This window comes from Barbus barbus, assembly GCF_936440315.1.
Source record: "Barbus barbus genome assembly, chromosome: 14".
In the NCBI taxonomy this organism is placed as follows: Eukaryota; Metazoa; Chordata; class Actinopteri; order Cypriniformes; family Cyprinidae; genus Barbus; species Barbus barbus.
The window spans coordinates 19,134,392-19,147,320 of record NC_136742.1 but is presented as its reverse complement, the minus strand read 5'-3'; the positions used below and the strand labels follow the sequence as shown (position 1 = coordinate 19,147,320).

At 36.9% G+C, this 12,929-nt stretch overlaps 1 protein-coding gene across 1 annotated transcript; it reads right to left on the bottom strand.

Annotated features, from left to right (window-relative positions):
• Positions 1 to 3,875: 3,875 nt before the first annotated feature.
• acot20 (acyl-CoA thioesterase 20) lies at positions 3,876 to 11,727 on the bottom strand. Its single transcript, XM_079433506.1, has 3 exons — positions 11,116 to 11,727; positions 6,236 to 6,438; positions 3,876 to 5,869 (listed from the first exon to the last, which is right to left on the bottom strand). Exons 1-3 carry the CDS (start codon positions 11,624 to 11,626, stop codon positions 5,288 to 5,290), a joined length of 1,296 nt encoding a protein of 431 aa, XP_079289632.1. The 5' UTR covers positions 11,627 to 11,727; the 3' UTR covers positions 3,876 to 5,287.
• Between the last annotated feature and the right edge of the window lie 1,202 nt (positions 11,728 to 12,929).

Sequence of the window (12,929 nt, the reverse complement as noted above, 5' to 3'; positions counted from 1 at the left end):
TTACCATGGTGTAGCATCTCCTCTTCTTTTCAAAACAGTTTGAAGGCGTCTGGGCATCGAGGGTTATGAGTTTCTGGAGTTTTGGTGCTGGAATTTGGTCCCATTCTTGGCCGATATATGTTTCCAGCTGCTGAAGAGTTCGTGGTCGTCTTTGACGCATTTTTCGTTTAATGATGCACCAAATGTTCTCTATAGGTGAAAGATCTGGGCCCGTATTCATAAAGATTCTAAGAATCCTCTCAGAAAACTCTTAATTTAGCTTAAAAACTTTTACGTAGGAGTCTTAGCTTAAGAGCGATTCGGGACCGATCTGAGAGCAACTCTGAGTTAGGAAAAGACAAAAACTTTTATCTTAGTGAGGAGGCGGGCTTGACCCCGTTGCTATGTATGACACAATCTTTTGAAGACTGTGATTGGTTGGTTGTCAAGAAGGAAATAAAAGAGTGCTTTTAAGAGTAGGGTATATTATAAGCCTTCACTTTGAAATTACAGGCGGAATTTTTCCTCTCGCTCTTTCTCACACACACACACACATTATATATGTATATTCTTCATTTTTTATTTATCATGCTGTCATACTTACAGAGCCGGCGCCAGGGCACCTCCATCGGGGGGCATTTAAATTTCTAGGGGGGGCACAAATCACGTTGTGTGTGTGTGTGTGTGTATGTCCGGGAGGGTGGAAGGGCTGAAATCTGTGATCTCGTGCAGTTGCTGACGCTCGCTAAAGCGTGCAATCGCATTATGTGCGCTGTTTTATCGGTACTTTCGCTTTCAAAATCGATCGCGTTCAGCAAGGAGGGGAGAGGATGGATGCCCCTTGGCGCCGGCCCTGCATATTTACTGTGTTTTATAGGAAATGAACAGAGACATATAAGCCTAATAAGTCCTGTAATAGACCCAAATCATCACTGCTGCATAGTTGCATTTTTCCAGTTGCCAAATATTTTAATGTAGTGATTTCTGGCGCTATGGCAATTCTGCGCGGTGTCTGAGATGTTAGCATGTCTTTAATTAGATCAGTCACAAACATGATCCCTGCACGAACTAATGTGTAGTGTCTTATTAACTCACTGTCATGCATTGTGTGCAACACATTTCTTCTCCCTCTTCGTCTTTCTGCCATTTTCTCCTCTGCTAAAGAAACTCTTAAGCCTCTTAAAAGTCCTCGTCCGTGCTCCTAACAAGTTTGACCTTAAGACCTCTTTTAAGGGTTAAGATGCTTTCTGAATTACTTTTTTCTTTACTAGGATTTTTTCTTTAATTTTAAGAGTAAACGCCCACATTTCTAAGAATTTTCTTAGAATTTTGTCACTAGGAGCTACTTTTTGCATTAAAATTCTTCATGAATACGGGCCCTGGACTGCTGGCCGGCCAATTCAGCACTCTTCTACTATGAAGCCCTGCTGTTGTAATAGTTGCAGTATGTGGTTTTGCATTGTCCTGCTTAAATACACGAAGCATTCCCGGAAATAGACATCGTCTGGAGGGGAGCATATGTTGCTCTAAAACCTTTATATACCTTTCAGCATTCATAGTGCCTTCTAAAACATGCAAGCTGCCCATACCGTATGCACTTATGCACACCCATTCCATGGACACTGAACACTGATAATACGCTGGAAGGTCTCCCTCCTCTTTAGCTGGACACAGCATCCGTGATTTCCAACAAGAATGTCAAATTTGGACTCGTTTGACCATAGACCACTTTTCCACTTTGAAACAGTCCATTTTAAATGAGCCTTGGCCCACAGAACACAACGGCGCTTCTGGACCATGTTCACATATGGCTTCCTTTTTGCATGATAAGAGTTTTTGTTGGCATCTGCAGATGGCACGGAGGATTGTGTTTACCGACAGTAGTTTCTGGAAGTATTCCTGGGCCCATTTAGTAATGTCAATGACAGAATCATGCCGATGAGTGCTGAAGTGTCGTCTGAGGGCCCGAAGATCACAGGCATCCAACAAAGGTCTTCGGCCTTGTCCCTTACGCACAGAGATTTCTCCAGTTTCTCTGAATCTTTTGATGTTATGCACTTGAAATTATGAGATTTGCAAAGCCTTTGCAATTTGATGTTGAGGAGTATTGTTTTTAAAGTATTCCACAATCTTTTTACGCACTCATTCACAGATTGGAAAGCCTCTGCCCATCTTTACTTCTGAGACACTCTGCCTCTCTAAGACATTCCTTTTATAGCTAATCATGTTACAGACCTGATGTCAATTAACTTAATTAGTTGCTAGATGTTCTCCCAGCTGAATCTTTTCTAAATGTCTTGCTTTTTCAGCCCTTTGTTGCCCCCGTGCCAACTTTTTTGAGACCTGTAGCAGGCATCAAATTTGAAATGAGCTCCGTTTAAACATTTTTTATGCTCTCTTTGTTCTATTGCAGTGGCTCCCAACCACATTCCTGGAGGCCCCCCAACACTGCACATTTTGCATCTCTCCTTTGTCTGACACACCCATTTCAAGTCTTGGAGTCTCTAATGAGCTGATGATCTGAATCAGGTGTGTTTGATTAAAGAGACATTGAAAACATGCAGTGTTGGGGGGCCTCCAGGAATGTGGTTGGGATCCACTGTTCTATTGTGAATAAAATATTGGCTCATGTGATTTGAAAGCCTTTTAGTTTTCATTTTATTCAAATTTAAAAAACATCCCAACATTTCTGGAATTCGGTTTGTAAAAAAGTGATGCACATGCTGCTCCAGCTTTGTGATTTTGCAACAAAAAAGCCATAAACTATTTATCTGAATTAAAACATTTAAACAAAAAGTTCAACTCAGTCAATCTAGTATGGTAATCTAGTAAGTTGTGCTAAGACAAGAACGCTTTTTGGTTTTAGGATAATTTTGATGACTTCAAATGTTGACTATAGTATATATTAACTGCTGTAGATTGTAGTCAAACATTTTGTAGTTTCGTAAGCATTTTCTTGACCCTATCTATTTTTAAAGACCATTCCCCCTCCGAATTCCATGGCAATATAAATCAAATCAGATTTAATACTTTACATTTTATTTCCCTTGGCAGCAATTGTAATTGAAGGATACTATAATATTCTGGCACTATATAGCATCTTTTGTTATTCATAAAGAGACTTTGCTCATGCACACTGTGCAGTGACTACATAATATTAAAACATAGGCTAATATAAAATTAAAATAAAACAATTGTTAGCTTAAGCTCACGTACAATGCTACAGAGTACAGACCCCAACAATACAGCTAGCAACTAACCTTCATCATTACCATAATATATTTACTCTGTTGTAGAGCTCATACCGCCATCCACATAAATAATTCTATGTGTTTTTTTCTGGGCAATGGGCTAGAAAACATTCTTTACATGTATTTAACATGGTTTTTTGTAACCTAATGGTCTATTTCTGCAAATCTGTGAGGACTTTTCTATGTTATTACCATTATTTTATTCACCTTTGGAATATTATCACTTTCCCAATGTTAATATTTGAATTATTCTGTGATTTCCCACTCAAAAACAACCATAAATTCATAGCAATGCCATGCAGGTTATAGTAACAGCTCCTCTGTAAATATAAAAAGAATCTTTTCCAGTTAATCAACATGCAAGAACTCTTAAGAGCTTCTCCTCTCAAGTAGTCCGGGTTAAACGACATGGCCCATTGGAGTGCATCCTTATCACAGTGCTCTATAAAAGATTTGCAATAAGTACCACTGGAGCTTTGCACAGAGAGAATCTCAATCATTTTCATGTTAAAAAATTAATTTTCATGTATTTGTGCACTTTGATATTATACTGCAACAAACCTAAAGGGACGTGTGTGTGCGCATGTGCATGTGCATGTGCATGTACATATACAACATATAAAAAAAATAAAAATCATGCACATCTTAAGATATCTATTTGTATTTTATTAGAAGCTCCAGGGAATACATAAAAGTGTAAGGTGCATTCATTAACTCCCTTGGAAGCAATGCCCATAGTTGCACATCTCCATCACAGAGTACCTTGATGGAATGTTTATCTAGACAAACATTCTTCTGGAAAGAAAAGATTAAAGATAAGACCACCTGGGTCATTCCGTGTAAACTCAACTGGTCCGGAGTTCCCCGGTTCATATTTTTTTTATGAGCCTCACTGATGTCCCCATATCTCTGGGACTGAACGATATAGGGCCTTTAAAATTAAGATTCCAAAAGAAAAGTTTATTAAGAACTAGAATCTAAATTAATATTGAGATATCTTTAATAATTCTTGAGTTATAGGCATGTAAACTTTGGCAAAAGAATATTTATGGCACTCAGACAGGTATGTTCAATGCAGTTGCTCTGACAGAACTAAACAAGATACAGCTCTAGTTTCAACTATTTGTTCTTCAGACATTCCTCTTTGAGAAAAAAAAAACCTTATTTCTGCAAATTTGTTTTTTGACCACTGAAAATATGTACATTTTAACAATATACTCCTGAAGCCACATTGGAATTCTAATATCTCTGGAACCGAACCTATAGGGCCTTAAAAATTAAAATGCCATAAGGAAAGTTTGTTAAGACCCAAAACCTAAAAGAGCATCAAGATTTCATTCTTGAGTTACAGGCATGCAAACTTTGGAGAAGTGCTGTTTCCCCATATTTGAATGGTCACCATTGGCACATAATGAAACGAAGATTGCTAAAGTGAATAGATTTTACTAACAGGCCGATCAATCTCTGTGTGAAAATAAAATTATGATGCTGCCATCTTTCTGAAGCCATTATTACCCCCTTGTAATTTGACTCTGAATCTCAGGTGACTCTGAATCTCCCCCCTCTAAAAAAAAAAAGTGGATTACTCCGTAAAGTATTACCACCACTATTGCATTTGATCGACTTAAAATCAGTGTTAAGTTATAATGCAAAAATGTGGACCAGCAAAGGTGCACTACCATTTAAAATATTTTTCTGAAAAAAAAAAAAAAATTAATACGTATTTGGAAAGGATGCTTTAAATTAAGTGACAGTAAAGAATTCTACTTTCTAGAGGAACAACATTTTAAAATACATTGCAAAACAATAGTCATTTTAAATTATAATAATCTTACGGTAATGTTTAATAAAGAAACATACTAGTTTGATTTTACATGCTTATATTTTATGATATAAACATAGGATTTTGAAGCAAATCATACATGTGCTTCATGCAGTTAGATTTTTTTTAATACTTGCATTAGAAATTAAAGTAATTAAAGTCAATACCAATTGGATATCATGACTATATGGACATTGTATGCCCTTTTTCTTACAGCATAGATCTACAGTTGTGATCAGTAGCTGCTAAGTGTTTTTTGAAAAAATTTCACAATCCTCTTCCATGCATCCAGCTGTGCCTCTGAATGAGCCTTAGGTTCCCCCCCAAAATAAACCACATTGTTAGCGACACCATGAAAATTAGCAAGACAAAAGGGCATATAGGGCACCTCAATAAAGTGACCCGCTTTTTCATACCTCACCAATTCGTAATTATTTTTTCTGTGTGCTTGGAGTCTGTCGCATGCTAGTTTTGCATAATAAGCACTTTGCCAATTCCTGTCAGCTTCTGACATTATAAACATGAAATTACCAGAGGCACGTTCAATGGGAATAACGCTAGGAAGGCCTTCTTCTGACATCGGGTCATTCATAACATCCCCAATATCCACAAAGCCCAATGGTGTAATTTTTGCTCTCTTAACATCGAACATGAGGGGTGGAACGCAGATGTCTTTGTAGTAGATGGGAACCAAAGTATTGGCATTGCATCCATTGATCCAAACAGTAGCCGATATACCAGGCAGGAATGTTGCCATCGCCAAAGCAAGATCTCCACTCTTTGATATGGACACTAGGCCAATTTTTTGATCTTTGACCTTTGAATGAAAAAAAAGATATGTTGGAATTGACTGTGTGACAGGGACAGGGTTATTATAGTTAACGAAAACCGTAAAAAAACCTTTTGTTACTTAAAAACTTAAATAGAACTAAAATAAAATTGAACCTTATTTTATTTCAGATAGCTGCCAAAACATCTCAATTTCATTTAAATTGGTGTGCTAAGACAAAAAAAAAAAAAAAAAAAAAAAAAAAAAAACTTTAGTAAAATGAAACTAAATAAATATAATCTCAGTGATACTAAAATAACACCGACTCTTACAAATCTCCCATTGTGAACTGCTTAATTTTATTTGGAAAACAACAATTAACATGAATACATATGAATGGCTGCACATACTGACCTCTGGTTGTTGACGTAGGAAATCTATACCTTCTTCAAAGTACTCAAGGTGAAATCTGTCAGCTCTTTTGGGTAAATCTTGGTAACCTTGGAAAGCCAAGGCTAAAACAGCAAAGTTTCTCTTTGCCAAAAGAGCTGCCCTCAACTCAAAAGGACCTCCTCTAAATACATTTGTATCCAAAATCCCAGGAAATGGTCCTTTACCTAATACAAATATCAACATTAAAAGCTGAAAATTGTTAGACTGTTTTTACCACAAGGAGGTGCTATTACAAAACAGAAAATGAACAACAACTTCAGTATCTGTTATCAGAGTTGTCTGAGTTGACTTAATGTTTTATTTTTTAAAAAAAATCCTCTAAAGGAGAGATTTTCAACACTGCTTCTGAGGACCCACTGTCCTTGAAAGTTTATTTCCAACCTGCTTTTAGCACACCTGCCTGCAATTTTCAAGCAGTCTTGAGGAGCTTGATTGGCCACTTCAGGTGTGTTTGATTAGAGTTGTAGCTAAACTTTTCAGGATAGTGGGTCCCCAGGAACAGGGTTGAAGACCTCTGCTCTAAAGCAGGGATGGGCAACTTCGGTCCTGGAGGGGCACTGTCCTGCAGAGTTTAGCTCCAACCCTAATCAAACACATCAGAACAAGCTAATCAAGGTCTTCAAGATCATTAGAAAGCTACAGGCAGGTGTGTTTGATTAGGGTTGGAGCTAAACTCTGCAGGAAAGTGGCCGTCCAGGACCAAAGTTGCCCATCCCTGCTTAAAAGCATTGGTCTCAAACTCAAGTCCTGCGGGCCACAGCTCTGCACAGTTTAGCTCCAACCCTAATCAAACAGACCTGATCCAGCTAATCAAGGTCTTCAGGATAACTAGAAACGTCCAAGCAGGTGTGATTTGGAGCTGGTTGGAGCTAATCTCTGCAGAGCTGTGGCTTTCCAGGAATTAAGTTTGAGACTCCTGCTCTAAAGTGTCATTTTACACTTCAGACTTTATAAGAGAAGCATAACCTGCTGAATTATGACCATTTTAATTGCCTATATGGACGGAGTGCTTTAATCGGTGTCGGGCTAGTTACTGAAAGAATGTAACATTACTCATTATATCACTCGTTACTCCTTTCAAAAGTAATATTGTTACTTATTACTTTCTGGCAACACTAACTGGTTACACTACTAGTTACATTACTTTTTCTTCACACCGCACAGAAGTTGTAACTGTGTATCTTCCACATAACATTCTTCTAGAATGTTACTAAAAACATTTCTGCCTCATCATTTGACCAAAATCCAAATTGGATCGCAGTCAGAAGTTATTACAAACACTCAATAGTGAATGATAGCGACATTCAAGTAAAAGTGTTGTATTAATCTCATTAATTGTCATGTGCAGCTTGACGCTAATTGTAATTTCTCCGTAAGCCATATGATTAAATTTCATTATGTATTTTATCAAATCACATAAGTTTGTAAGAAACTCTTTAATTTTCCAAAAATATATTTCTTTATAGTAATATAATGTACCACATGCTGATCAGAGGTATATGGTTGAGATGTAATGCCAGAGTAAAGTAAAGCCACAACTTACACAAGTGTTCGGATCATCTATTTTCCTGACAAAATCAATATAATGTAACATTTCTGTCTGCTGAATGTAAGCTTTTCCATATTCCAAGCTTGCCTGCTGCACTTGGGACAGCACATGCATGTGTGAGTCGTGACAATTATGAAAAATCTAGGAATTATTTGATTGTTGGATTTTAAATCAGCGGGGTTGAGGCATCAAAAGTAACTAGCTTGTAACTGTAATACTATTACTAGTGCTGTCAAACGATTAATCGCATCCAAAATAAAAGTTCTTGTTTACATAACATATACGATATATATATATATATATATATATATATATATATATATATATATATATACACACACACACACACGCATGTATGTATATATTTATGAAAAGTGTTATGTTGATATTATACTAATATATATATATATATATATATATATATATATATATATATATATATATATATATATATATACTGTATGTGTGTTATATATATATATATAAATATACACAGTACACACATATATTACATGAACAAAAACTTTTTTGGATGAGACTAATCGTTTGACAGCATTAATTATTACTGAAATCTTATTAGTAATTAGTTACACTACTAGGTTACTAGTAGGGGTGGAACTATACATACGGAAGTTCTAAGCGGCCATGCATTATTATAATTTTTCTGTCTTGTTTTCTTGTTATCACGACTTAATTTTCTCGTGATCTCGACATAACGAAAGTTATTGATCTCAACGTAAAAACCGTTTTCTCACGACATAATTGTAGCTATTGTGAGAAAATCAGGGTAGCTATATTGTCTTCGACGATAAAGTTGCAGACCCGACAGCCTCCTTCTCAAGTGGCGAACACTTATGTGTAAGTCGTCAATCACTGACAGACACACAGCTATTTCAGTTTGAGTGAGTCGCTGATCAAAAGCGAATACAATCATCCATGATGCTGCGATGATGCTGCTTCTATAGCATTTTCTCATGCCGAATACACAGAAAAAATTAAGTCGTAATAACGACAAAGAACTTTCGTTATGTCAAGATCAGGAGAAAATTAAGTCGTGATAACGACAAAACAACTTTCGTTATGTCGAGATCAGGAGAAAATTAAGTCGTGATAACGACAAAACAACTTTCGTTATGTCGAGATCAGGAGAAAAATAAGTCGTGATAACGACAAAACAACTTTCGTTATGTCGAGATCAGGAGAAAATTAAGTCGTGATAACGAGAAAACAAGACAGAAAAATTATAATAATGCATGGCCGCTTAGAACGGACATCTGTGTTCGGTGCATGATGCGGCATGCGCTGCGTCCTTCAGATACAAGGCGATCTGCGCTACACTGGCCAGAGCAAATTAGGCGGAGTTTTCAAAAAAATTTAGCGGAAGTTCTAGTGATTTGATTGTTGGTCAGCAACAAAACATGTATCTGTCCCGTGCTAAGAAGCCAGTGATAGCAGCAGTAGCCCTGCTAGTAATAAGAAGAACGAGAGCAGCAAGGAAGAAGCTGTGGGTGTAGTTTATTTATCAAACCGCATTATTTCAACGAAGTAGTGGAGGAGGCTATAGGAGGAACGGCTTTTAACACCGTCCGAATCCAGGACGTCGGTGTTTTTCTCTCACCACCCTTGTAAAAATCCCAGAACGAATTACCAACTGTTTTTTGGACAAACAGCAAGGTCGTGTGGTAATTGCCGTCCGAATCCACATCTCCGAGTTTACGAGAAGAAATCGATTCAAAATTCAGCATTTAAACCCGTTTTGAACACTCCCGAACACCGTACGGTAACTGTTGTACTTCGGTGTGATTTGCATACATATTTATTTCTAAAATGCTGGAAAGTATTTAAACGAACAATACTTACCTCTCCATCACAGCGAGTGAGAGCAGAAAGAGAAGAAAAGCACGTAGGCTAAACACTCGAAATGGACCTTGATTATGGCAGCAGCAGGTATACAATACAATTTTAAAATGTGTATTAAACTGATATATATATATATATCGCGTATTTTCTTATTTTTAAACAGGAGATTTAAATAATCAAATGTTTTTTTTTTTTTGGTTGTTTGTATTTTATTGAATCAGGTACCTGAACCACAGATGAATCCTGATGACTTTCTTCAAGATGTTTTCCTCTGAGATCGCTGTACCAACATCATATGGTCAACTACACTGATATTCTAAGGTAAAACAAGATCCTTGACTACTGATTATGTTTTTTTCTTCTTGAATCCATGGAAATAAGTAAATGTAAGGTACTTGTTCTACTTGTTGAACAGAATCTGTTGCAGGAATGACTCAAAGTCTGTTCACATCTCTGTGGTTTGATCAGTGTGCACAATAATGTGTCTTTGACCTTCATTATGTATGTTTTGATTATACTGTGTTGTAAATAAAATACAGATAATTTAAAACCCCCATTTTTTCAGTCTCCTCACACTCTCTGTCTTACCTGCCCCAGTCACAGTCACACTGATGGGCCATTAGCAGCTTTAGGGGAGGGCCCTTTGTCTCTCAGGTGAGAACCACTTAATAAGCCCATTACCACTCCCTCGCATATAGGCTTTCTATCACAAAACATGTCTTAAAAAATTTAAATCAATATATTGTTTTCTGTGAATGAGTAAGATGAATGATTTTCACATAATTGTGAAGTAAATATTCTAGCCTAGAAGACTGATCACACAAAAGTCTTATTCAGGACGATTTAGTGTGGCTTTTATGCCTTATTTCAGCTACATTTTTTTTCCCCAAAACTTACTAACCACACATAATATTTTTTTTCTAACAAATGCAAACATGTACATCCACCTTGGTCACATATTATTGTAGCATAGTTTGTGCTGAATACAAAAAAATACATGTTGGTCAATAGTATATTATAAGTAGCTGAAATAAGCACAAATATCAGGGCATGTCAACACATCTGAAGGGCCCCAAAATTACCTCAGACCCCACAAATTCACTGAAACTCCGCATATAACGTTACGCGTCACACTGCCCCCCCCCCCCCCTGTTTATTTGTAAACTCAAAATATTTCAAGAGTTTATTCCTTGAATGTAAAAAAAAAAATCCATCTCTTACTAAAAAAATTTTTTATAATTTGTACTACTGCCTCTTCAAAATAAATAAAAAGAAACCGAGCATAGTAGATTTTTTATTTTTTTCTGTTGTACCGAGATCGTATGGAACCGTGACCCCTGAACCGAGACATCGATGTACCATTCCACCCCTAGTTACTAGTAACTAGTTAGTTAGTGCCCGACACTGGCTTTATTACAGCTCCATAACTGACCTGGTGGCATAAAAAGAGTTCCTCTGATCCTGCCTTCTTTCACAGGGATTCTCCGGACACCATCGGTCAAGCAGTGTCTTTCGTTTGTCACTTTGGCGATGACTTTATCGTCACTGACGACCTCAATGTCAACGAGAGCCGGACGAGTCACGTCTGTGTGTGTAAACTTGCAGTCTACGACGTCTGCTTTCAGTGCCCAGAATAAACCCATTGGTTCAACTCCCGTGAAGCTGCCACCAAGAGAAGGGTCGCGGCTGAGGTCAATTTGACCACTATCGTCTGCTTGGTAAGCGGCAGAAGCCTGGAAAACACGTCCCGTTTCATCAGTGATTATTGAGCGCAGATCCACGCGTTGTTTGGGTTTTAAGCCACTCACGGTCACGTGCACTGGGTCTTCAAAGGAGCACTTGTAACTGGGCAAAAGCGTAATGCCGACCCCCGAAGTGTAGAACATTTTTGCGACAGTGTTTCTTGCGAAAGGGGTAAACGCGTACTTTAGCAGTGAAAACATCTCGTCTGTGGGACTTCTTCTGAAGCAATGGACCTTGATACTGCCTTCTAGCGCTTGGAGTAAATGCCCATGTAGTGATAGCTGCAGCCCGGAGACCTGCAAGTGGGAGGAGCTTACGCCAAGAACAGCAAGTAGGAGGAGTTTGAGAACAGAAAGTGGGAGGAGCTTATGCTGCAAGTAGACAGGATTTCATGGTACTTTAGAATGATATAAATATAACACATTTTCATAGTAGTTTAAACTGGAATTCATAGTTTTGTCATTGTGTATGTCCAATTTCATTGTTAACAATGAAATTGTCTTATTCTTAGTTTTGTCATTATTATTTGTATTCAATACCATTCACTGTCAAAATTGAAATCATGTCTTTACACCTTTTACCATGCTTCGTGATGGTGTCATTTTAAGTCCTTTAACTGTAGTAATTTAAGCATATTTCTGGTTATTACATTTTACTTCTACAATTCTTCTACAGTAGCCTTTTAAGGAACATTAAAGTGAGATGCAATTGCACTTTGGAGGTAAATGCGTGATACATAAAGAAAATGTTGAGTACTGTTAAGAAAATTTAGTTACCATTTGCCTGTACTGCACATTTTTATTTTTCATATTTTTTTTTAAATCAAATTACAACACATGACAGACTAATGTTCTTCAGAACATGTTACACAAATCAATGTATTAATCTGAAATCTCAGGGTGGGTAAATTATTTTATTTCTGATTAATCAAACTATGTACAATCATTCATTCAGACACTGCACAATCCAGGATGCATTGCTTCCAAGTAAATTCCACGGAGCTTGCCTCGCTTGTCCTTCCCAACATAACCTGGTGGGTACACAAGAAGCACAATGAGCATTAGGGTTAAACCGAATTTAAAACATTCTCCCCATGCCATCCAAGATATGCATGACTTTATTCTCTTGTTGAACATGTACAAACATTTCAAGAATAATTTGTCAGCTCTGTAGGTCAATGCTATGCAAGTTAATGGTGTCCAGAAATTTTAAGTGACGACATTAGGCCAAGAAAATTAGTCTTTATTACTATTTTTATATGAAGTATTCCTTTTAAAAACCACTAGATAAAATGATAGTTTATTCACCATTAATTTACACAAAACTGATTATTGATTATTATTAGTATTAAATAAAAAAAAGGTTATTTAAACTATGTTTTAAATATATTACATTGTGGATTAGGAGGTTAGGAGATGTGTTCTAATACTTTTGAAAATGTACCTTATTATTTAGAAAATTACACTGTAAAAAGTGAACAGTTGGATCAACTTAAAAAAAATA